This window comes from Calcarisporiella thermophila (assembly GCF_041956535.1).
Source record: "Calcarisporiella thermophila strain CBS 279.70 unplaced genomic scaffold VTP21scaffold_3, whole genome shotgun sequence".
Lineage (NCBI taxonomy): Eukaryota > Fungi > Calcarisporiellomycota > Calcarisporiellomycetes > Calcarisporiellales > Calcarisporiellaceae > Calcarisporiella > Calcarisporiella thermophila.
In genome coordinates this window covers 112,366-134,217 of record NW_027192193.1, presented here as the reverse complement: position 1 = coordinate 134,217, position 21,852 = coordinate 112,366, and the positions used below count along the sequence as shown (strand labels likewise).

The following is a 21,852-nucleotide window of genomic DNA, read 5'->3' as shown; positions in this document are numbered from 1 at the left end:
ATCATCGACTCCCCTCTCACGATTGATGGTGCAAGGCGATCACCCCTGCATCCCTGTCATTAGTTTTGCGCCGTCTCGCTCCTTCTTCCCCCCCCATCTTAGTGCCCCTCCCCTGAAGTCGCCATCTGTATACAACACTCTTAGAGGAAGGAATGCCAAGTGCTTACACAATGCACCCCCTCCCGACCAATTCTCTCCACCATCCTTCTCCACCCGGCCCCTCTCTTCCCATCAATGCGCTCCCATCATCCACCACTCTAAAGCAGATGCTGGATGCCGCACACAGCAAAGCGCACATGGCGGTTTTGCTGGATCAGGCGAACAAACTGAGCGAGGCTATTGATGTCTATAGAGAGGCGGTAGAAATACTCAAGCATCTGCTGGAGATGACGAATTCTTCGAACAGAAGAAAGAAATTAAAACACATCGTAAGTATATTTGTGGAATTAGGCAATGTCCGAGACGGGGGCAGAATTGACTAATGATTCCATGTACTACAGCATGACACTTATCAGAGTCGTATCCATGTATTAATGAGCGCGCTGGAACCCCAAAAATACCACCAGGAGCCTCTGGAACAGCCAGGATTCGCGCAGGAACAGCCCCCGGAACCCGTTCCAAACACAACAAAAACCGCTGCAGCCGACGAGCCTCCATCCTCTCAAACTTCGCCCCATAATTTTCATGATGAGGCTTCGAAATCAGATGATGACCCGCCGGGAACTCGAGCATTGCCTGCTACCACCATTTCTAACTCCAAACCGAGTCCGAGAAATGTCGCATTTCCTTCCCTCCTAGGCTACCTTCAGTCAGAAGAGCCGATTGTACGCAGAGCGCGCATTAAACAGCCGGAGGAGGATAGCGATTACGAGAGGGAGCACCGCTCGATGCGCTCTCATGAGTCCGACTCTGAAGATAACGACGAAGACTCGGACACCTCGTTCACGGCCGGAGATATTACTGACTCTTCTGCTAAAGGGGCTGCCTCCCCCGCAATGGCTGTCCCTCCACTCCCGAAAACAAAAGCCCTGCGCTCAAGCCTCTCCCTGATGTCACTGCGGGAGCGAACCACGCCTCTATCCGATAAACCCACGGCCGAACAGCCGCCTACCCCTCCCCACCCCAAGTCGCCCCAGCCATTCCCTTCGCTGCACCCAAGAAAACAGAGCTCAATGTCTTCGATCAAGGCATCTTCGAAGCAAACTTGGATCAATTCGTCCTCGAGTTCGCTGGAATCTTTTGACGAGCAAAACCCTCCGAGGACTACGGAAGAAGTCCCCGGCCTGGCAAAGAAATCGAGCCCATCCATCTCTCGAAAGCAGCCGCCACCCCTCACACTTGGGCTGCCCTCCAGGCGCCCGACCCTCAGCCCTTTGCACAGCGCAAAGTCAACCTCACCCGGAACTCCTCGGGAACTACGCTCCTTTTCTGCTGGAACGGCCGACTTCCCCCGCTCTTCCGTTCACGGTTCGCTTTCTAATGTGTCCACGCCAGGTCCTATGACCCCACAGTTCTTCCAAATTCCCCTCACTGCATCCCCCTCAGGCACTGGAAGCGACTACTTCTCGTTCAGCCCCACCCTTCCCGGCCCAGATCCATCCGAGGCTCCCCCCACCGATCCCATTAAACGCATCTTCTGGCTTATGCGCAATCTGGACCGAAGCATGCGATCGGGAGCGCATTTGACCGCGAAGATGTATATACCTCGCGGGGTGTGGCTACAGCAGGGGACAAAGCTGGGCCAGCTAGACGCTAAGGTGCAAGTGTGCGAGGCGTTGAGTGAGGCGCTTACCAAATTCGCCCAGAGCAAATATTTGGAGGACAATTCGATCCTTCTGCGCGAATTGGATGCAATAGAGCCCGCTCTGGTATCTGCCCAATCGATGCTGGCAAAGAAACTGGGTTTGCGGTGGAACACCTCCCCGTCACCCAACTCCGGCTCCAAGCTGATGCTGATGGGGAATTCGAGCACCCTCTCCTTGACCAGCGCGGGAGCCTCCACCACGGGCTCGTCCACCCATTCCGCGACCTTTTCGTCCTCGGGCGTCTCCGTCGAGACCAGTGGAAGTCTGCGGGGCAAGAAGAAAAATCAGGCCGCGTCTATCATGGCGTGGAGCTCGAAGATTTCGCGCTCCATTGGCAATGTGCGGCAACAGGCGGACGAGACTGCCTATGTGGACACCCTCATGAGATTGTTCACGCTTGCTCAGTCGCTAGAGAAGGCATGGCTTCGGGTGGAGGAGGGAGATTTTGTGCGTGCGCAGCAGCAATCCCTCATTATTTCCAAGCTGCAGCACTGGTGCCAGGTGCTCGGCGACGGGGTCTGTGGGTTCGTGATAAGAGACCTACAAATTCTTATTGGAAAATGGATCAAGAAAAGCGCCTAACTTCAGCCCGCTTTACCCCTTTAAAATGAAGATCTATGGTCATTTCTATTCTATTTCTAGCTTTATACTCTTTTTCTTTTGCTTTCGTTTCTCCTCACTTTGCAATTGTATTTTTACCTCTCTCTTTTCCCTTTTGCCCTTATTTCTATTTCTATTTCTATTATTTTTCTTTATTAAAGCGAACACTTAAAATATCCCCTCTTTTCTTTTGATCCAACATTTTCCTCGTCTATTTATTTTTTTTTCTTTTTTTTTCCTTTATTTAGATAACATATTTTATATATAATTATTCATCAAGCTGTCCTTGCTTTTTTGTATTTTTCCCCTCGTTATCTAATATATATATATTTATATGCGAAAAAATCGAGATTTATATATAAAGCTTCTCGTTTAAGGATAGAGAGAAACATACTGTATGGAATGGAAATAAAGGATAAATACACAAAAAAGAACAAGGTGATTCAGGCAAGTTGATAAAAAAAAAGTAAATGTTTAAATGAACGAATCAGGTCCTAATAAACAACTACAGAGAGAAGACAAAGGGTGCTATGAAAGGAGGGTGCATGAGAATGGGGAAGGAGAGTGGGAGGAGGGAGTGGGTAGAAATGCTACATCACGGACACCATTTTATGGCCGCTTGCTGTGCTTTGCCCGCGCACATGGCCCTGCAGCTGCTCCAACACGAGCCCCTCCAGCTTCGCGCAACGTTCCCTCAGCTCGCCAGCCTCGCGCAACAACATTTCCCGCTCACCCATCAGCTCTCGGATCTTTCGATAGGCAGCGGCGCTAAGGGCCTCGAATTTGTCGCGCGAGTCGCGGATGGCCGCAATAAGCCTATGTCTTGCTCGCTTCTCGGCAGCAAGCTGGTGGTTGATGGCGTGGAGCTTCTTTTGGAGGTCACCCGGACTGTGTCGAGGGCCCGAGGTCAGATCAGAAGGGGGTTCGGAAGCAGAAAGAGGCGGCTGGGTCTGGGAAGGAGTGTGGGAGACGTTGATCTCGGTCTGGGTCTGAACATGGCGGCGGCAAACGATGATTCCGTACGATTGCGAGGGAGAACCAGGATCATTCTTGCTTATGGCGATGATTTCTCGTTCAAGGTATTCAATGTACTCCTCACCGAGGGCTGCCCCCGTGTCCCGGTCAGGCTCTGGCTCCTCTTCTGTGAATTGCGAAGAGATACTTGGACTTTTCACAATTTTTTCCGGCCGCCTTTGCCTCTCTGCCTGTTCCCTCGCACGCTCTCGGGACTTGGATTCTCCCTCCGAGTAATATCCCAGCATTTTCTCGCCATTTTTCTGGCCCGCGCGCAATACTTGGCCTCTCGATTCTATTGCGGCATCATCCATGGCGACCGACTCCGATGTTGGCGCCTCGTCCGTCACAGACAAATTGGTTTTCATCCTCAACTCTGCGTTTAATTCTTCGGGAATCGAGAGAGGGGAAGTGTCGACGGTGGGGAGGGCACGAGGCATGAAATTCGAGACGGTGGTGCGCACAATGGTTTCGGCGAGGATGGAGGAGTCTCGCCGCTTCCTTCCCACCATCTGTTCGTCGCCTCCGTAATCTATTCCGATGCTATACGGCGTCACTAGCGGCACATATTTCTTCCCCCCGTTGGTCCTAACTCCTTTCTGGGCCAACCCGGCTGTCCCGCCTCCCTCCCTTTCCTTTTCCTGCCGTTTGAAGAACAGCCGCCCCAGCTTCTTGGGGGAGTGTTCCTGCGCATGCGGGGACGCAATCAGTAGCTCTGGCCCCGTGGTGGCCAGGAAGTCGGCCAGCTCCTGGGTGCGGCTACGGGGTTGCTTTTTATTCAGAGAGGAAGTTGGGGAGGATACCGAGGTGATTTCCTCGTCGAAGGACGAGTCCGAGTCATAGGGAAGTACAATAGGGCTCTTGGGCACTAGCTGTGTCGTGACCATATTCAGGAATGGAGATGAAGTAGGGAGAACAACTAGAGAGCGGACAGGTTGAATGAGAAGAGCAATAAATAAAAACAACAAGACAAGAGGAGAAATCCTGAATCCATCAAAGATGAATGAATGAGAACAGGAAAATAAAATTTCGTCGAGTGGCATATATAAAACCTGCTGTGAGCTTAGGTGCCATTGGGTGACGGGGCGGGTAAGGAAGGCCTTACTTGTAGATTTTTTAATTAGCCAAGTAGAAAGTGGTATTGTATCGTTTGAACATCACCTCCCCGTACTCTTAAACATACTCGCGAATAGGTTATATAGTCGTTGAAAGACGAATGTTCTTTAGGTGTAATCAGAACCTCTGTGGGGAGAACCTAAATTGGTGATTCCCATAAATGGCTCTTGCATTTTCATATATGGGAAATTAATTGCTGATATGGTTGAAGAGTCGACAAGCAGGGGTTGTAGAAACCAGGTACAAGAAGATAATGGGGGGCATGCTTATTATAGCGGGAAGGGATATGTAATTAATATTCTAGACACTATCCTGCCTTTCCCAAGCCGACTTAGCCCATTTTACAGTGTGCCCCCACTGATCATTTCCTTTTGACAGGCCGAATTCATGCACCCAAATGTTGTTCCAGTTGCACGCTTGGGAATTGAATAGATCCGACATCACTATATACTATTATAGGTATGAGGCTTGTTTATCGTCCTTTGGGGGAAAGCTTCCATTCACTGAAGAATACTACAAGAAAACAATCCCTTCCCCCTTCGCCCCCATTTTTGTCTTAGCTAATGCGTCCTGTAAGTGATTTTTCTGGGCGCAGGGAGAATAGCTTTAAAGTGTAGGCAGGTTATATATTAAATTCCAAATCAAAATATATAGCGGGGCGAAAAAAAAAAACAATTATCCTTTCGGGAGAATGCGATGGTTAGATGAAAAAGCGGATGAAGAAATGTTGTCCACCCCAAGCGAGTCTGGGGTGGGAGGAGTGAAAAGATCTGCAGCGGAGCAGAGAAACCTCGGGAGAATTAAAAATTATACGGGAAATAGATAATAACTAAATTTCGCTTAATTTACGCAAACAGAACCATAAGCACACCCACCACTCCGATCCACCAACTTGCCAGGAGGATCTGCGGGGGCGCAGTATTCATCTCCGGCGCAATCATGGGCGGCACCGTCGCGGGGTTCACCGGTGATGTTGTGGTACTGGTGGCCGATGTATTGGTGGTAAGAATTTGAGTTAGGGTAGGATAGGGCACATCTTCGACATAGGGGTGGGAGTCGTTGAGACAACTGGCGACAGGAACTAATAAAACACCCGATTTCATACCAAGGAATTAAATGCATAATCGTTAGCTAGCATTAGCACACAATCACTTACCAACTTTGAACACCTTCCTTAATCCAGGTAGCACGCGGATTGCGGCCGAAACCGCCACCGGGTAGAGATCGTGCTGCAAGGAAATCACGCCGGTGTTCAGGTTGGGAGCCTCCGACTCCCACTTGGTAAAGTTCTCATCGATCCACTGCAGGGAATAGCAATATTAGATGGACATTTTCCTAGAGAGGGTTTTCTCGTCGACTTACCTGAGGGTTAAAGCTTTTCATCTCGCCGGCCATCCAGTCATTCGAGTCCCGATTCCAGATCACAATCTTGTAGCCCAGTTGCTTCAGGATTGCCCGGACGCGATCATCTATGTCGCCATAGGGAGGTCTGGCGTACTTGATCGTAATCCCCAATCTTTCTTTAATGATCAGCTCGGTCCATTTCATTTCTGCAACGATTTCCTCATTGCTGAGCGAGGTAAGGGGACGATGGGACCAAGTGTGCGAGGCGATGTGATGACCGGAGCGATACGCGCGTTTCAACAAGTCGGGGTGGTCTAGGGCGCGAGAGCCGATCACGAAGAGGGTTGCCTTTTGGGAAATGGAGTCCAGGTAGTCAAAAAGTTGAGCAGAGTTGTCGGTAGGTCCATCGTCATACTATAGGATAGTAAAAAAACCGCACAAGAAAAGATGTTCACTCACAAGGTGTCTATCTACAACTCAAGAGATCCAAAGCAACTCACGGTAAGTCCCCATACACCCTTGTCCTGGCACACCAACACGTCCGTATCATTCCTCGTGCATCCCGTGCAAGTCCACGAACAAAATTCGTCTTTTCCAGCGACGCATTTCGGAAAAGCTCCTCTCTGGGACTGAGGCGCATTTGGAACCTTTGACCAGTCGACAAGATTCTTCCATTCAGGCTGGAAAGGCGGGGGGCTATCTGGCGCGGGCCATTGACCCGGAGGGAGCGGAGGGGGGAGCACCACTGGGGCTGCATCCTTCGTGGTGACGTCTTTCGCAGGAACGCCCTGAGTTGTGTCTTTACGCAAGCCCCCCGGAGTCGGGCCTAGCACTTCCTTCGGGCTACTAGGAGGTATGACCTCTTTCGCCCTAGAAGCTACTCCCGGTTGCATTTTTCCCATTTCCTTAACCTGATCGGTCACCAAGATTCCATCCTTAGCTACTGTCGTGTCCGGCCGCATTTGGCCAGGAACTTGGGCATCAGCAAGTAGCATGGAGATGCCGAGAGCAGTAATGAAGAGCTGGAAACGCATGACGGTTTAGAAAAAGAAAGAAATTCCTGTGTGCTTGAGTAATTTAGAAGTGGAAAAAGAGAGGATAGGCCCTCAATTTTGCATTAGAAGCAAGCACACGAAGGGCACAGGTCAAATAGACTTAGTGTAGGGGATAATTGGAGAGAGGAGAGGGACGAGGGCTTGCGGAAACGAGAGTCTCGAACGCGGGGTGAGGAGGGAAGAGGGGGAGGGGGAGGGAAGGGGGAAGAGAAGGAGAGGATAGAGGGAGGAAGAAAAGGATATTACTGAGAAACACTGGAACACCCCTTCCACCTTATTCCCCCCTCTCTATCTATTCCTTCAGGCGAGACCATTTTCATAACTCCTAAATTGGCTAACCACCATGGCTTTCTTACTTCGTTCCCACCAATCTACCCGCGTATTCGGTTTTAGAAATTATAAACGCTCGCAATAAGGGTGGCCGATCCTCCCTTGAAGGCCCCCTTTCCTGCTAAATATGTGAATTATAGGTTCTGTACTTAATTTATAGAACTGCAACAGTTGGTGGACTTATATTCTACCGTTAAATCTCTCCATTCTTCCCTATTCGATCCGACCTTTAATTTCTCTGCGCTATCGCACCAGCCTCCGCCTTTTTCTATTCTAAGCCCTCTCTGTCGCTTAGAAAAGCAGACGCATGTCAAGGCCTAGTTTAGATAATCCTCCACATAAACAAGCACAACCTGGCCAACCGCACAAGAAGTCACCATGCAACCATGTGCAAACAAGTCTCCCCCCAAGTCTTCGGGTCTTAGCAATTTTTTTTTCCGGCTTGCTGCTTTCAGGTGACATATTCAGTAGAAATTTAGGATGGAGTCTATTTGAGCAAAGATGGACATCAAGGTGGAGCGATTAAGCAAAAATTTATAGGAAGAAATGTTTAAGGCGATTAACAATTAGATAAGATGATTTAGGGATGTGGCGGTCGGGTAACAAGATTAGCACATAATAAGAGCAAGCAACAAGGCGACCGCGGTCAACGCCATGGGGCGAGCTAGCTCGGCGCCGGACGTTTTGTTTCCGGGCGTGGCATTGGCCGACTGGGCAGCACCGCTGGCCTTGGTCGCATCGGCAACGAGAGAGGTGGCAGCGGGGTTGTTGGCACTCAAAGAAGCATTGGCGGGCGCGGGCGGCTGGTTGGGGTCGAACACGGCGTTCTTCTCCGCATAGGGGGTCTTGTCACCGAGACACTGCGCAACGGCCATGGGCTTGTATTTCTGCTTGATGATGTTGATGGACTCGATCGCGGCCTCCACGGTCTCGGCGTAAAGATCGTGCTGCAGCGAAATGACACCCTTGCCCTTGGCCAAGCCAACGGTGGCAGCCGGGGGATTTTTGACCCAGTTTGTGTAGTTGGCGACGATGGTGGCCTTGGACACGCCGGAGCCGGGGACGCCGACCTTCCAGTCGTCGGTGTCGCGGTTCCACCCGATGATCTTGTAGCCGAGCTGCTTGGCAATGGCACGCACGCGATCGTCCACATCACCGAAGGGAGCGCGCAGGTAGGTGGGGGTGACGCCGATGGCCTCACGGATGAACTGCTCCGTCCACTTGATCTCTCCGATGATCTGATCGTTCGAGAGGGAGGTAAGCGAGGAGTGGGTCCACGTGTGGGAGGCGATATGGTGACCAGACCGGTATGCCCGTCGCAGAATCTCGGTGTTGTTGCGAGCGCGGAAGCCAAGGATGAAGAAGGTCGCTTTCTGATTGATCGAATCCAAGTAGTCCAGCAGCTTGGTCGTGAACTCCGTTGGCCCGTCGTCGTAGGTGATGGCCCACTGGTCCTGTTCCGGGCACGCCATTACGTCGGTGTCAGGGCGAGTGCATTTGCCACAAGCGAAGTTGCATGCATTCTTCAGCAGCTCGCACTGGGGACCTTTCTGGGGATCGGTGAGGGGAACATCGGGAACCTTGGTCAAGTCGACGAGTTTGAGCCATTCCTCCCTGGGCTGAGGGGAGACGGTGTTGTCGGGCCACTCGCCCAGCACGGGGCCGGTTGGGATGGGAGGGGGCGGGCCAACGGGGAGGACTTGGACTTGCTTCTTGTCATCAGCAGGCTTCTTGTCGTCGGGCTTCTTGTCGGCTTTCTTGTCGTCTTTCTTGTCATCCTTGGGTTGTTGGCCTTGGACGAGGATTGCGACTAGCGCAAACAGAACAAGGAAAAGGATGGTTTTCATGCTAACAAACGATCAGATGGTTATTACACAGTCAGAAATATATATATAAATAATTATATATATCGAGATGGAGGTGGAGAGGGTAAATGATGATGATATTGGATGTGAAATATCAAACAATAGAAGGCACGAACGAAGGAACGGAGATGGGTAGGCGGATGATGATGAAGATGGAGGAGGAGAACGGAGAAAAGGGAGGAGAGGCAGGGACTAGAGAGAAACGGAGGGGCGGAAAAGGGGGAGTAAGGAAAATAAAACAGAGGAAGCTTGAGCAAGAAAAGGTTTTACAGCCAATTTAATTGCCCTACTTTATTTATAACGTGGCTGTCCAACGTGGAGCAAAAACAACAAATTTGTCGCAATAAACCGCAAAGACCAACCGAGGAATCCGCTGTCATAATTCGTGATTTGGCCCGCAATAACTCAGACCAATGGCCACCTTCACCGTGAGCTTTTTTCTGTCCTTAATGAGAGTTCAGCTGGTGGTACTACAAGTTTCGATCGAATTGAAACCACTAATCGAACCTTCTACTCTCAGGAATATTCCATATGAAACTGGCCACAAGAGAAGAATTGAAAAAAAAAAAACAAACACAGCCATTTTGTGCATCGCTCACCCATAGCTGAACTTCACCTTTTTTGATATTGTATCAATTAAATAAAGGAAAAAGAGTAGTGAAAAAAAAAATAAAGATAAAAAAGGGATGACATTTACAAAAAAAACACACACAAGCAAAGAGAACAAAATGGGATAAAGATATGACGATAAGAGGGGAAAGAAAGAGAGACAAGGGGGAGGGGGAGGCTATAATCTCTTAAGGAAAATAAAAATAAAAACGGATAAGATTATATGGAAAACCATGCAATTCTTTAAGAGCATTCCGATACTAAGAGCAAAAAAAAAAAGCGGACTTCCGATTCGAAAACATATCATCCCTAGAACTCCAGCGAAATTATTCTCCTACCGCCTCTAAGCATTTTCTGATCTCTGAACCAAGCAGCCCTTGGTTGACCAGGAAAAGCTGCAGCCGCTCATAAATCTCGACTTGTTCCGCCGGCGGCAAACTTGTCACTATGGTTTGAAGAACACTACCGACGCTGGCATGATGCACCTGCAACCAATAAAACAGAGGGAGGAATGAGATTCCACCTATATCAGACGGTTGGGGCAAAGATCTTGGACTCACCTTGATGAAGCTCTGGTAATAGAGGTTGGCGAACATGCCCATTACGAATTGACAGTCCATACGGTCCGTCATTCCACCATGACCGGGAATTGAATGGCCAAAATCCTATATATAGATTCCAATCTCCACCTTAAATTGGGCATTTCCAAAGCTTTTTTGTTGAGCAAAAGCCCACCTTGATCTTGAACGCCCGCTTCAGCCCACTCGCAAAGAATCCGCCAAAGGGTGCGATCAAAGATGCAAATGCAGCCAGAACTAGAGCGTGAAGGTGAATGGGGGCAAAAACGATCCGGGGCTCGTTGATGAAGAGCTTCAAATAATAATACAGAGTGAATTCGCTTGAATGGAATGGAGGGTAGATCGAGAGAGTTGGCTTACCAGCCGCTTTATAATCGCTGCCAGCCACGGCTTCAGCTCATAGGTTTGATAGACAAACACCGGATTTCTAACGCAAGTCAACCCGCTCCACACATTGGTGCCCAGGTCTTTTGGAGGGCAGACCATATAGTCGAATTTGATAAAGATGGTTGTCCACTATGTAAACCGGAACACGTCAAAGCATCCCCACTTTATACCAAGAAAACCGCTCTCGTAAATTCTTACCAAGATGGAAAACAACATAGTTAACACAAACGCACCAACGAAGCCTTCTACCGTTTTCTTGGGCGATAACTTGATGAGCGGGGTACGTCCGAAGAAAAAGCCACAAATATAAGCGAAGCAGTCGTTGCAGATCACAAGAGATACAGGCAAGAAGAACCTGGGGCCAAGGCAGAGGCAGATGAGTATGAATCCATTCCTGGGCAGAAGAAGCGGAAGAGAACTTACCAAATGAGCCCCTCAAAGATATTATTGATGATAAAATGACTCTGGCAAACAACAAGGAAAAGAGCCATGTGCGTCCAGCAAAACTGGACGAACTGGAATTTGTAGTGACCTTTCTGGAGAGTTGCGACGAAAAACACAAACCCTAAAAAACGTATCCATTAGATCTCGGTTATTACCCATCGCAAGCAGCAGCAGTAGGTGTAGTATTAGGAATAGAACTTACCAATAAGATAAAGCATGAACGAGAGAAATCGGTGGTGGGTAGCGATCGTGAGGAGAAATGCATCTACCATCACAATCTGCTTGAGGTAATACACAATGCTTTCTCCATAGAGGAAGTAGGTAGTAATCACGAGGAAATACCTGCAGAATTCAACATTGGTTAGCGATCTACGCTCGCTTGATCCCAGAATCGCGTAGAATTCAATCCCATTTACCAGCTCAATACTTTAAAATAGGGTAATTTTCTATCTTTGCTTTTTTGGCTCGCCAGTGTAATGACCTCTTTATAAACGAGCGTTTGAATGATCTCCACCAGTAATATAACCCATACATGGCCCATGGAAACGATCAAAAGAAAACCCGCGATCATAAGAAGAGTGGTAGTGACGCGGAGCCACCAATTACGCCATTTGGTGGACGAGGGCTGGTCGGCAAGCAAGAGATTCTGCTCACTGCCTTTGGCCTTTAATCAGGGTGGAATCAAGGTTAGCGAGTTAGAGTGGGTTGATGAATGTATTGACAAAAGGAAAATAAATAAACAGTATCCAAGATGGTTTACTTCGTCATCACCGCCATTGATCGGCTTCGGTGGTTGGGGATTTCGGCGTTTGAGTGTCATGGAAGCGCGTATTCTCTTGGATCCCAGCAGCATCAAACACTCTAGTGCTTCAGTTGTTGAGTAAAGAGAATATTTAAGTTGGGGATCTAAACAGTCAGGGGAACGCTATCAAGCTTTGTTGTGCGATGGTTCTTTGAGTTTGAATTCACATGCTCCGCAGCGCCTCTATTGCATCCTTTTCGACTAGTGAAATCCATACATTCCCCCTTCACTTGACCGCGCCTATCCCTTGGATATGGCGGCGAAATTGTTTAATAAAATAAGAAAACCGATTGGTATATATTTGCACGGGCATTATTGAAAGATAAAGCAAACAAGAGAGGGCCCGGTTTGCCTCTGAATAAATAAAATACATTTACACAAGATCTAGATGAGTATAACCAGCAAGCCGTCCCGCCTTGCGATTTGCGTCAGTAGTCAGTTTTGCAGAGGAGAGGATAGGAGATCTCCATTTCCTTGGCCTGCCTTCTATGCTTCCATAAAACGCCCTTTACGATGAGGGCGGTATGGCTCCTGTCTCTACGGGAATAGTATCGGGCGCAGGTCCCTAACAGGACCGTGGCCGTCCCGATCCCAAGTACCGTAGCGGTGATGATTAAACCAAGAGGGAATATAGCGAAAGGCCCATGGGACTGCGGGGCGAGTTGCTGGCCAGACGGTGTATAGGAACTATTGGGGGGTATATTGGATGGCTCTAACGTTGACGGTGGCGAGATTTGGGGGGGGAAGTACGGGTGGAGGGTGGTTTGAAAAGGTGAGAGTGTTGTTGCGAGGGAGATGGTGGGAATAGGCGAAGACGTAGCGGTAGGTTTAGCAATGGATAGCTGCTGCTGCACCAGCTGCGTTGGCCCCCGCAACTTTGAGACCGAGGTGCTTGACGTCATGAACCGTGGCCCTTGGGCCGCCCCTAGTCCCGGTGCCTTTTCGCTCTTGTCGTTGTCGGTTTCACGGCTCTTGCCCGGTGTCTTCGAGGACTTTGTGTTTTCGCTACTTTTGCCTTTGGATTTACTGCTCTTGTCCTCGAGTTTGTTAGCTTGAGGCTTATCCTTGGCTGTATAGTCTTCGTATTCTTCGGCTTGTTTTTCCTTACGTTGCTGCAAGAGCCTCCGCTTCTGGATGGGCAAGCTTCGTGCATCGACAAAAAGGAAGAGGGAAAGGAGAACCAGAAGCCACATCGTGCGAGGAGGAAGTATGGCCCATAAAAATGATATCGATGGTAAAGGAGCGGAAGGGTAGAGGGTTATCTTTGGCCAGCAAAGAAGTGCCGGTTGTGGGGAGAGGGAAGAAGGAGGGGAAAAGAAGCGTCAACAGCTCCTAGTAACTTTTGACAACTCTCGAGAAATCGAACGAAAAAAAAAAAATAAGGCAGTGGGAAAAAAGTGGTAAATACAGACAATCCGAGTTTATATTGTCGAAAGAGGCTAATTAATTGATAGGTGCACAAAAGACACAATAGCTTATTATCTCTATTGCATCGCATTTATCAATGGGCAGAAAATAAAAACACTTCAAGCGGCAACTTTATCCTAAGTATCTGGGGAGACTAGACAAGAGAGCGACCGGAAATGCAGGAGCCAGGTGAAAGATGGAGCCTTGGAAACCCTCCAAGATACTGGTTATTTTTACACTGTAACTTAGCCCCTCATCACCGGCGCACCTCTCGAAGTTTCCGATAACAGAGGCTGCCTATTCATGCAGAGATGATTAACCGAAGGAGGAGAAGTCATTGTCGCACACAATTAATGGATTGTAACCATTAAGGGATGGTCCCATATCGAGAAAGTCCGTCCGCTTTTTTGTTCATCATCCTACTCGAGAACTCCGGAGGTTGAATTCAAGACTGGATGAATAGCTTTGTTTCTATTTCGCGACCCTGTGCACGCATGCAGGAGGGAATGTGCGCCCGTAGTAAAATGGGCGCCAACGTCATTGATTTCGTCATCACCAAGCCATCTTTTCTTGTCGGCGGTCGGGATTGCCCAGGGCTTGCCAAGGGATGCTGGAGGTGGTTTAAAAGCAACCAAAGGATTGGATATTTTTCGATTCGCGCCTATTTCCTCATGGACAGCGCACTGCTAAAGCAAATCCAAAGCGGTAAAAAGCTAAAAAAGGCCGTAACAAATGATCGATCAGCACCTGTCATAGATGGTTCGTGTCGATTTTCTCAATTTTCATTCTTACATTTTCGCTCACGTCGGATGTGGATAACATTATAGGAAAATCGACCGGTGGGAGTGCATCGGCAGCATCATCTGGGCTTGCGCGACCTCCGATTGGAGGTGGTGCTGGAGGAGGTGCTGGAGGTCCCCCAGGGCTAGGAGGATTATTTGCTGGTGGCGTCCCTCAGCTCAGAAAAACTAGTGGCCCCGGATCCCGGCCTGAGATGCCTACAGGTAGACATGATGGGCTTTTTTTCTCTTTCACTGGTTTTATTAATCAAGATTGATTGGATTAGTTAAACCTCCCACAATACCAAAAGCTTCTACGGTCTCAAAAGCTACTGGTCCTACCCCTCCCCAATTACCAGGTCGCAACACCTTGCCACGCTCTTTCCCAGCCCCCGCTCCACCTTCTTCGTCGCCATCCAGCACCACTATCGCTAGACCTCCCGGTCGGGCTGTCCCGCCCCCACCCCCCGCGCCATCTCCTGTCGCGAAGCCACCTTCAAGAACGGTGCCTGCACCACCAGTGGGGAGGAAGCCTCCGCCTCTTCCGCCTGGCAACAAACCATCTACCACGTCTGGTGGAGAGGATACTCCGCCCCCCCCTCCTCCTCCACCCCCTTTTCCTGCCTCTGGATTGAACGTATCCTCCACAGCTCGTGCATCATCACCTTCGAGGCCCTTGCCTTCAAGCGCCCCTACAAGGGGAATGCCTTCTCTTCCACCACCTCCCCCACCTCCGCCTCCAGCCTCCTCGGCTAGAGTTTCCTCTCCGCCTCCGCCTCCGCCCCCCCCGCCACCTCCCGCATCTACTCCTTCTTCTCTGGGGGGTGGCCACCACCGCCCAATGTCTTCTCTCCCTCCCCCCCCTCCTCCATCCATGAACGGTGCCGATGCGCGTGCTCGCCCGATATCCCTTCAACCTCCCTCGGCATCTGTGTCGAGGGCAACTCCTAGCGAGCCCACCACGGAGGGGAGGTGGACGTTTCGCCCAAGTACGGAGTTTCCTGCGCCTCGCCGCTTTGAGAAGAGGACTAAAGTCTATCCCAGCGGTGCACGGTCTGGATCTTCCATAGCGGTCCGATTTTGACGGTATGATGCGAGCATTGCTCCTGCCGCAAGAGGCCTCGTTGGATCCTCGCTCCGGGCTTGTTCCTCTTTGCTTGATAATTTTATTGTGATGTAATATGTCTTAAGAAAAATAGATATTGTTTATGCTCGGAGGAGTGTGTATACTTTATTTTTTTTTTCCTCACTTTTCTTGAGCCGGGTGTTGATTGTATAAGCTTCTTCTTGAACCATGGCTGTTTGTGTTGCTGTTTCCTGTTTTGACGAAATGGACCCTCCATGTCAGGTTTTTTTTTTTTTTTACTTATTTTCAGTCTTCCTTCATCATCGCGTTAAATATAGTAAAGCAGACCAGCAGAAAACGCGCGTGCACAAACACCATGTACAAAAGAGGGGGATAGAGGATCGAGACAAACGGACAAAGTAGGTAAAATGGGGGAAGTGGGTGGATGGATACAACAAACAATATCAATAGTACAACCTCTGATTTATATAGAGATCAGAAGGTCTTAATCTACATAATATACAAAGGTAGACAGGGGGGTGAGGGGGGCCTAGGGAAACAAGACGAGGCCCCACGAATAGAGAAATCAGGTGAAATTAGAAAATTAATCCAAGAGTATATAAGTGAGGTAGAGTCCCGTTCAATGCGTCCCATCGACAGAAAAGAAAAACTAAGATAGAGGGGAAAGGAGGGGAGGTGGGCTAGTAACGGAAGACCAGAAATACCTAGATCATGTGCTATGCTACAGAGTCGGATCATGCAGGGGGGTCTCTCTCTCTCTCTCTCTCCTTCACGGGAGCCCCTAGCGTTGACCCGCTGCTCGTGGAACCTATGGAACCATCAGGTGCCCTTGCCTTGGCCCGTTGGAATCCTCTACCCCAGCCGGCGCCTGGCCGTCGAAGTGGGCGGGGGCGTTTGGATCCGTGTTTTTATCTCCATCGAATTCGTGGCGGAGGTCATAGCCGAGCATGCCGCCCGGATGTGCCTGCGGTGCGTCCCCCGCCAGATGGCCCGGGGTGGCGGATGGATGGGCGTGTTGGTCCGGGATGCCAAGGGGGTCGAGGTACGATGCCTGGGCAGACGGTGCGGCACTGGGGTTTGAGATAGATGGCTGCTGGTGGAGGAGAGAGGAGACGGGGTATGCGCTGGCGGGGGCGGAGGCGCTCTGGATAGCATCCATGTTCACGCTGGCAGTACTGCTATAGCTTGCGGTCTGGATATGCAAGAGGGCTGTCGTGGTTAGGGGCCGATGGTTGGAATGGAGGGAGCACGGGCTATACTCACGTATTTGCTGATGATTTTCTTGAGGGCAAACGGCAGCACCCGCCAGGGGAACACCTTCACGTCCTTTTCGATGTTGCGTGGTTTCGGGTTGGGGAAGCTCATGATCAGCTTGAAGAACTCGGCGCTCTCCGGCTTGCATTTGCTCACGGTTGAGGGCCGGAAGCCTTCGAGATTCCGCCGGATCCTGTTCTTCTCTTCCACCGTGAAGCGCACTCCGATCAGCGATTCCATGAGGTAGATACAGTCTACGCTGGTGATGTAGCAGTCGTTTTTTTCTTGCCAGTAGATGCAAGAGACCACGATGGAGTTTGGGGAGCAGTCGGCGGGGGAGACGGGGGCGAATGAGCAGTGGATATCGTTTGCTTCCTGCTTACGCCAAAACTGTACAAGCCGTCGCCGATTTTCCCATTCCTCCTGCGACCTTGATGGATGGCACGGAAAAGAGGGGGAGAGGGTTAGCATGGGGACGTGATTTCGCCCATTCCTAATCATCTGCAAGATCTACCAGTTTCGGGCCATATCGTCCAAATTCCCGGAAAATTTCAGGTTGGCCTTGTTGAGCAAGCTTGCGTAGAAGTTGTAGTTCGACAGCGATACGGCAGGCGTGCTTGCTCCGGGAAGCGGCGGCTGGTATGTGCGGCCACCTCGTTGCTGTGCTTGAGCATCGGTGGGGCTGTGGCCATGCATCTGGCCAGGCGCCTGCTGGCCCTGCTGTGGCTGCTGCTGGGGTAGCGGAGGCTGGTTGCCCGGGTGGTTGGGGGTTGTGGGTTGCGATTGAGGAGCGGCCTGGCCATACCATGAGAAGTCGCCCGCGCCCATGCCCATGTTGAGACCAGTGGAGACGCCGAGCCCGTACACGTACGGGGAGGTGTATTGGGAGAAGAGGTTGAGCCGCTGCGGATCTATAGGAGGAGAAGGTTAGCGCGGCGAGTGGCGGGGGGGGGGGGGTGGCAGAGAGCTCACCGTCATATCCCTTGGCCGGGGGCCATTGCTGCGGCAATGGGTTTTGTGGGCGTGAGGGTGCGATTTGGTGCTGGTAGAGCGATGGATAGTTGACGTTGCTGAGGTAGATGTCGTCCTCGGCTGGGGTCGCGAGCATAGGAGAGAGGCAAGGGGGGGGGGGGGACGGTTAGCCGAGGAGGGGAGGGAAGGGGAGTCGGCTACTAACCTTTGACACGCCCGACTCGCTTTCTTGCGGCCAGCTCTCCTCCGTCCGAGAAGTCCGAGGAGGGCCGCTTGCGGTCTTCGTACGTGAAGTCGCCAAAGTACCGGCTGTCGACGACGGTGTCGTTGTCCAGCACCAGGATGTAGACCGGCACGCGCCCCGAGTTCCACTTTGTCAGGCTGAACGCGGGAACGTTGGTGGAGAGGGTAGCGTAGGACGGCGTGTTCAGCTGCTTGGTGTCGACGATGAGGGTGCCGAACCCGAGCTTGAGCGTCTTCTCAAGCTGGGGGACCTGCAGCGCGACGGTGAAGGGCGTGCCCTCCTGGCCGTGCTGCGGCGAGTAGTGCAGAACACGCAGGGCGGGGCTTTGTAACCCCGGCTGACCCTGGTGCGGGGGGGGCTGCGGCGGTTGCGCCAGCGTCGGGTCGTGTGTGGAGGAAGTATGGGAGGCGTGGGTGGCCTGCATGGTGGGGGTCGTCACGGTTCGATTCGGGTTGTAAAACTAGACGTTTTTCGTTAGACAAAACAGTAAGAAGGGTGGAGAGGACGTTGACCGAAGGGAAAAGAGTATAGTTGCGAAAAAAAAAAATGAAACCAATTTTTTAACAAGGGTTTCAAACGGCTGGGGGAGCAGACTGGGTGATTATGATGGCTTTTATAGAGAACGACAAGGGTATTGCCATATCGAAAAAATGATTGATATCACTCACCGGTATTTGGTAAAGCATGCTGGAGAGCGAGGGCGGGCGGGCGGGCGGCGCGGGCGGCGGAATCGGGATGGGAATTCGCGCAATGTCAGAATTGCATGGGAAGAAAATGACAGCCGCAAAGGCTTCCAGAGGAGATCGAAAGAGGCATGAGGGGGGGAAAATAGGAAAATTGAAAAAAAAAAAATGGACATTGCATAACCGACTTCCGATCAATCGTGTGGTAAGAACGAAGCCACTCAATCAACGACGGTGAGGCAATTCTTCCTGTTTCAATTGATTTGATAAATGCAGCGGGCCGCGGTGATTGGGCCGCGGCCTGCTGCGTAACGAATTTGACACTTCATTAGGATCAAAAAAGTCGGTTTATTCTTAGATAATATATTGGGCTAGCCAAATATCTTCAGCCCATTGGGCTCGATTGGGCCCTCGAGCGTGCTGCGGCCCGCCTCCTGCGGCTCCTCCTCCGCCTGGGCCCCTCTCGCGTCAAGCCTCTCGCCGTTTTGGCCAAGCAGGCTAGCGTACAGCTCCTCCACCATCTCCTCGTGCCACGTTCCTGCGGGAACCGGGGCCATGAAGCTCTGCAGCTTCTCGTGCACATGGTAGCGCAGCCGTCGCCCCTTCGACGCCTTCGTGTCCACCTTGCGCTGCTTCTGCGCTCGCGCCTGCCGCAGGGCGGCCCATCGCATCCCCTGCGCCACCAGGTCGTCTCCCGCGTCCACCATCCGGCTCTCGATTAGCTCGCGCAACATCTGCTGGTAGAAGTCGGTGTCGTCGAAGCATTCGGGGTCGTACGTGGAGAGCTGCGCGTCATTGGTCGTGGCTGGCACAGGTTTCGGTTTCTAAGGGTGGAGAGAAGGGGGCGGCTAGGTTAGTCGACCAGCCCAAGAAAACACGAGAGTGGCATCTTCTATTACGTAGCCAAGAGGGGTATATTCGGCTCGCTTCAGCTGCGTGCGCTTTATCAATCGCTCTCGGTCCGCCATCACTTGTTGTATTTGGAAATGGATGCTCTACCCAAGGATGCCATAGGATTAGTTCCGGTCGACTTGATTGCAGCCCGACAGGGCTAGCGGGGACTAGCTGGCTCACCTGATTTATTGCCTTGAATTTTTTATTGAGCGGGATCCCCGACGCGATCTGCACCTTGTTGCTCCATTTCTCCAGTGTCTCGTCTCGATAGGGAAGGAACCTGCTCGAGATCATGGATTAGTATGGGAAGTGAGGGGATGAGAAAAAAAGTAAGGGGGGGGGGGGTCAGCAATAGAGCTTACGCGTCATGGTGTCCCTTCAGCGATGCCCATAGCTCCTCGACATCCATCTTTGCGGTGGCGTCAGGGTCGTCCTCTCGCGGCCGCTTGCGCTTCTCTAGCCGCACAGCCTCATTTTCCTCCGTTAAGTCTTCTCTTAGCCGCAAAAGACTGTCAAGAAGGCTGCACACCTCGGCCCTTGCTTCTGCGATGGCTGCCTCTACATCTTCTGACATGGCACGATATTCAGGATATACATCATACTAGTGCGGGCGTGTCAATACCAGAATGCTTTCAAGGTGGGATCAAATAGAGAGGTTATCTTACCTGAGGTAGTTGATTCGCTATCTGTACCGACTTCTGGATGCGTATACGGAAGTCGAGCAAGGTATCCCACATTCCCTAAAAGATTTCATCCGCCCATTGTGAAACCATTCAACCAAGAGATAAAAAAATAAAGTCATAACATACTATTTGCTGCTTTACATGATTGCCCTTCTCAACATCATTTTCTGCGTTCTGAGATATTGTGCGCAAAAGATCGCGCTCCTCTTCCTCGGCCTTATGCAATGCCGCAGCGGCATTCTCTCCCTCCAGATCGTCTTCGATATCGCTCTCGCTTTGATCACCTTCCTCGTCGTCGCTTTCCTCTTCACTTCCATCTTCCTCGTCGTCGCTCCCCTCATTGTCATCTTCACTCTCTATTTCCTCCTCCTCTTCATCGAGACTCTCTTCATCGGAAACTTCGTCAGTATTAATTCCATATCCTCCGGCATTGTTCAGCTCATCTTCATCCTCATCGTCTTCTTTATAATCCCAGCTATCCTCAAAGATTTCTCTGCGGCTCTTTCTCTTGCCCTCGTATTTGGGATCGTCTAGAATATGCTCCAATCCTTGCCTCAATTTACTTTTTCTATTTTCAATATTACATGGTTATCGTCAGTATCCCAACTCACGATGACAGCCGCCAATTCTACAATCCTCACCCAACTGCGATGTAATGATCACGGCCCAACTCCGCCGCATCCTCAGCCTCGGATCCACTGGCATTAATACCAGCATCAATATCCTCTGGATCGTGTTCTGTACCAATAAATATACTCAGAGTTAAGAAACGGGAGCCCTACAAAACCCGACTGTAAACCTCAATGAATTCCGCCATCCATACCTTTCGGAGCAGTCGATTCAAAATCGGCGAGCTGTTCGAGAAGCGATTTCTTGACTATTGAACGAATGGATTGAGATGGAGGAACGAGGAATAGAATACTTCAATGGAACCTACCCTTCATAGTGCTGACCATCTACTATACATGTCAATCTTGGCCCCCTGATAGAGTATTAATACAAATTAATATCTTGGCCGGTGTTGAGTAAACAATGCGTGACTGCGAAAAATCGCAGTCGAACAAGGGGTTTGCGCAAGGAAATTATGTTAAGATTTTCACCGGGATTAGCCGTACGGATCGACCGCTCCCTAGTTTCTTTCTAAGTTTAACCCAAAGGATGGTAATACAACCATTTTTGCCAATAAGCTAGTTAAGAATCGAGCAGGGTGTTAAAGACCCCTTCCCTTTGCTGTGCTTTAAGTGTGTCAACCCCCTTCCCTCCTCTCTCTTTTTCTTTTCGTTTTTCCTTACCTTACGTTAGTGTGTAGCTGTAACCTTTGTTATCGAGCTCCCTTCAGTCTGCCTCTCTGTTTCATGAAAAGCAAATGAAATTAACCGCTCTATTCGCGACCGCAGCACTTGCGCTGGCCAGCACCGCGCATGCTGATTCGAGTCTCGACCGTTTAGCCTACAATCTCGGGGCCTATTTGAGCAAAAATAAGTATGTGGAGAATTTCCTTCAATCTATTTTGTCAAACTGGAGCCGGATGAAGAACGTTCCCCCTGGGGTATACACGCAGACCGCATGTTTCACCCTCACTATAACCGTGTCATCGTCAATCACCACTATGACACTCACCCCAACTCCCACTACTCCAACAGAACCACCACCCTACATAGTCACCGTTATTTGCTCTGGAACCACAACCCTTACTTCTACCGCCGGACAACCATTCACAACACCTCCTAACTTTGATCCAAATTGTCCATCGAAAGTCGTGACGGTGACTCCTCCAACGCCGGTGAGCAAATGCACTGAAGTCATGACCTTGACCTCTACTGTTGGGCAACCCATAGAATCTCCTGACTATATGGATCCTAACTGCCCGACCACCATTGTAACGGTGACTCCTAAACCG

The 21,852-nt window shown here is 50.6% G+C and overlaps 10 protein-coding genes across 10 annotated transcripts; 3 read left to right on the top strand and 7 right to left on the bottom strand.

Moving 5' to 3' along the window:
- Positions 1 to 152: 152 nt before the first annotated feature.
- On the top strand, positions 153 to 2,387 carry VTP21DRAFT_6939 (uncharacterized protein; the record flags this gene model as incomplete). The annotated part of the gene is made up of 2 exons (XM_069397624.1): positions 153 to 428; positions 501 to 2,387. 2 exons carry the CDS (start codon positions 153 to 155, stop codon positions 2,385 to 2,387), a joined length of 2,163 nt encoding a protein of 720 aa, XP_069255166.1.
- A 608-nt stretch (positions 2,388 to 2,995) lies between these two features.
- VTP21DRAFT_6938 (uncharacterized protein) lies at positions 2,996 to 4,306 on the bottom strand (the record flags this gene model as incomplete). Its single annotated transcript, XM_069397623.1, has 1 exon — positions 2,996 to 4,306. One exon carries the CDS (start codon positions 4,304 to 4,306, stop codon positions 2,996 to 2,998), a length of 1,311 nt encoding a protein of 436 aa, XP_069255165.1.
- Positions 4,307 to 5,235: 929 nt separating this feature from the next.
- VTP21DRAFT_6937 (uncharacterized protein) lies at positions 5,236 to 6,913 on the bottom strand (the record flags this gene model as incomplete). Its single annotated transcript, XM_069397622.1, has 5 exons — positions 5,236 to 5,305; positions 5,385 to 5,616; positions 5,692 to 5,836; positions 5,898 to 6,293; positions 6,380 to 6,913. 5 exons carry the CDS (start codon positions 6,911 to 6,913, stop codon positions 5,236 to 5,238), a joined length of 1,377 nt encoding a protein of 458 aa, XP_069255164.1.
- Positions 6,914 to 7,872: 959 nt separating this feature from the next.
- VTP21DRAFT_6936 (uncharacterized protein) lies at positions 7,873 to 9,111 on the bottom strand (the record flags this gene model as incomplete). Its single annotated transcript, XM_069397621.1, has 1 exon — positions 7,873 to 9,111. The coding sequence occupies one exon, from the start codon at positions 9,109 to 9,111 to the stop codon at positions 7,873 to 7,875; it is 1,239 nt and encodes a 412-aa protein (XP_069255163.1).
- An 815-nt stretch (positions 9,112 to 9,926) lies between these two features.
- On the bottom strand, positions 9,927 to 12,000 carry VTP21DRAFT_6935 (uncharacterized protein; the record flags this gene model as incomplete). Its single annotated transcript, XM_069397620.1, has 10 exons — positions 9,927 to 9,998; positions 10,077 to 10,223; positions 10,299 to 10,403; positions 10,474 to 10,608; positions 10,677 to 10,832; positions 10,902 to 11,058; positions 11,127 to 11,268; positions 11,350 to 11,489; positions 11,564 to 11,811; positions 11,908 to 12,000. The coding sequence occupies 10 exons, from the start codon at positions 11,998 to 12,000 to the stop codon at positions 9,927 to 9,929; spliced, it is 1,395 nt and encodes a 464-aa protein (XP_069255162.1).
- Positions 12,001 to 12,377: 377 nt separating this feature from the next.
- Positions 12,378 to 13,142, bottom strand: VTP21DRAFT_6934 (uncharacterized protein; the record flags this gene model as incomplete). The annotated part of the gene is made up of 1 exon (XM_069397619.1): positions 12,378 to 13,142. One exon carries the CDS (start codon positions 13,140 to 13,142, stop codon positions 12,378 to 12,380), a length of 765 nt encoding a protein of 254 aa, XP_069255161.1.
- Positions 13,143 to 13,850: 708 nt separating this feature from the next.
- On the top strand, positions 13,851 to 15,219 carry VTP21DRAFT_6933 (uncharacterized protein; the record flags this gene model as incomplete). Its single annotated transcript, XM_069397618.1, has 3 exons — positions 13,851 to 14,115; positions 14,184 to 14,360; positions 14,423 to 15,219. The coding sequence occupies 3 exons, from the start codon at positions 13,851 to 13,853 to the stop codon at positions 15,217 to 15,219; spliced, it is 1,239 nt and encodes a 412-aa protein (XP_069255160.1).
- An 811-nt stretch (positions 15,220 to 16,030) lies between these two features.
- Positions 16,031 to 18,378, bottom strand: VTP21DRAFT_6932 (uncharacterized protein; the record flags this gene model as incomplete). Its single annotated transcript, XM_069397617.1, has 6 exons — positions 16,031 to 16,414; positions 16,486 to 16,906; positions 16,991 to 17,387; positions 17,449 to 17,568; positions 17,654 to 18,152; positions 18,361 to 18,378. 6 exons carry the CDS (start codon positions 18,376 to 18,378, stop codon positions 16,031 to 16,033), a joined length of 1,839 nt encoding a protein of 612 aa, XP_069255159.1.
- Positions 18,379 to 18,746: 368 nt separating this feature from the next.
- Positions 18,747 to 20,908, bottom strand: VTP21DRAFT_6931 (uncharacterized protein; the record flags this gene model as incomplete). The annotated part of the gene is made up of 9 exons (XM_069397616.1): positions 18,747 to 19,199; positions 19,275 to 19,370; positions 19,450 to 19,549; positions 19,632 to 19,870; positions 19,935 to 20,009; positions 20,079 to 20,520; positions 20,594 to 20,690; positions 20,776 to 20,829; positions 20,890 to 20,908. 9 exons carry the CDS (start codon positions 20,906 to 20,908, stop codon positions 18,747 to 18,749), a joined length of 1,575 nt encoding a protein of 524 aa, XP_069255158.1.
- Positions 20,909 to 20,984: 76 nt separating this feature from the next.
- Positions 20,985 to 21,835, top strand: VTP21DRAFT_6930 (uncharacterized protein; the record flags this gene model as incomplete). The annotated part of the gene is made up of 3 exons (XM_069397615.1): positions 20,985 to 21,113; positions 21,292 to 21,735; positions 21,791 to 21,835. The coding sequence occupies 3 exons, from the start codon at positions 20,985 to 20,987 to the stop codon at positions 21,833 to 21,835; spliced, it is 618 nt and encodes a 205-aa protein (XP_069255157.1).
- Positions 21,836 to 21,852: the final 17 nt, after the last annotated feature.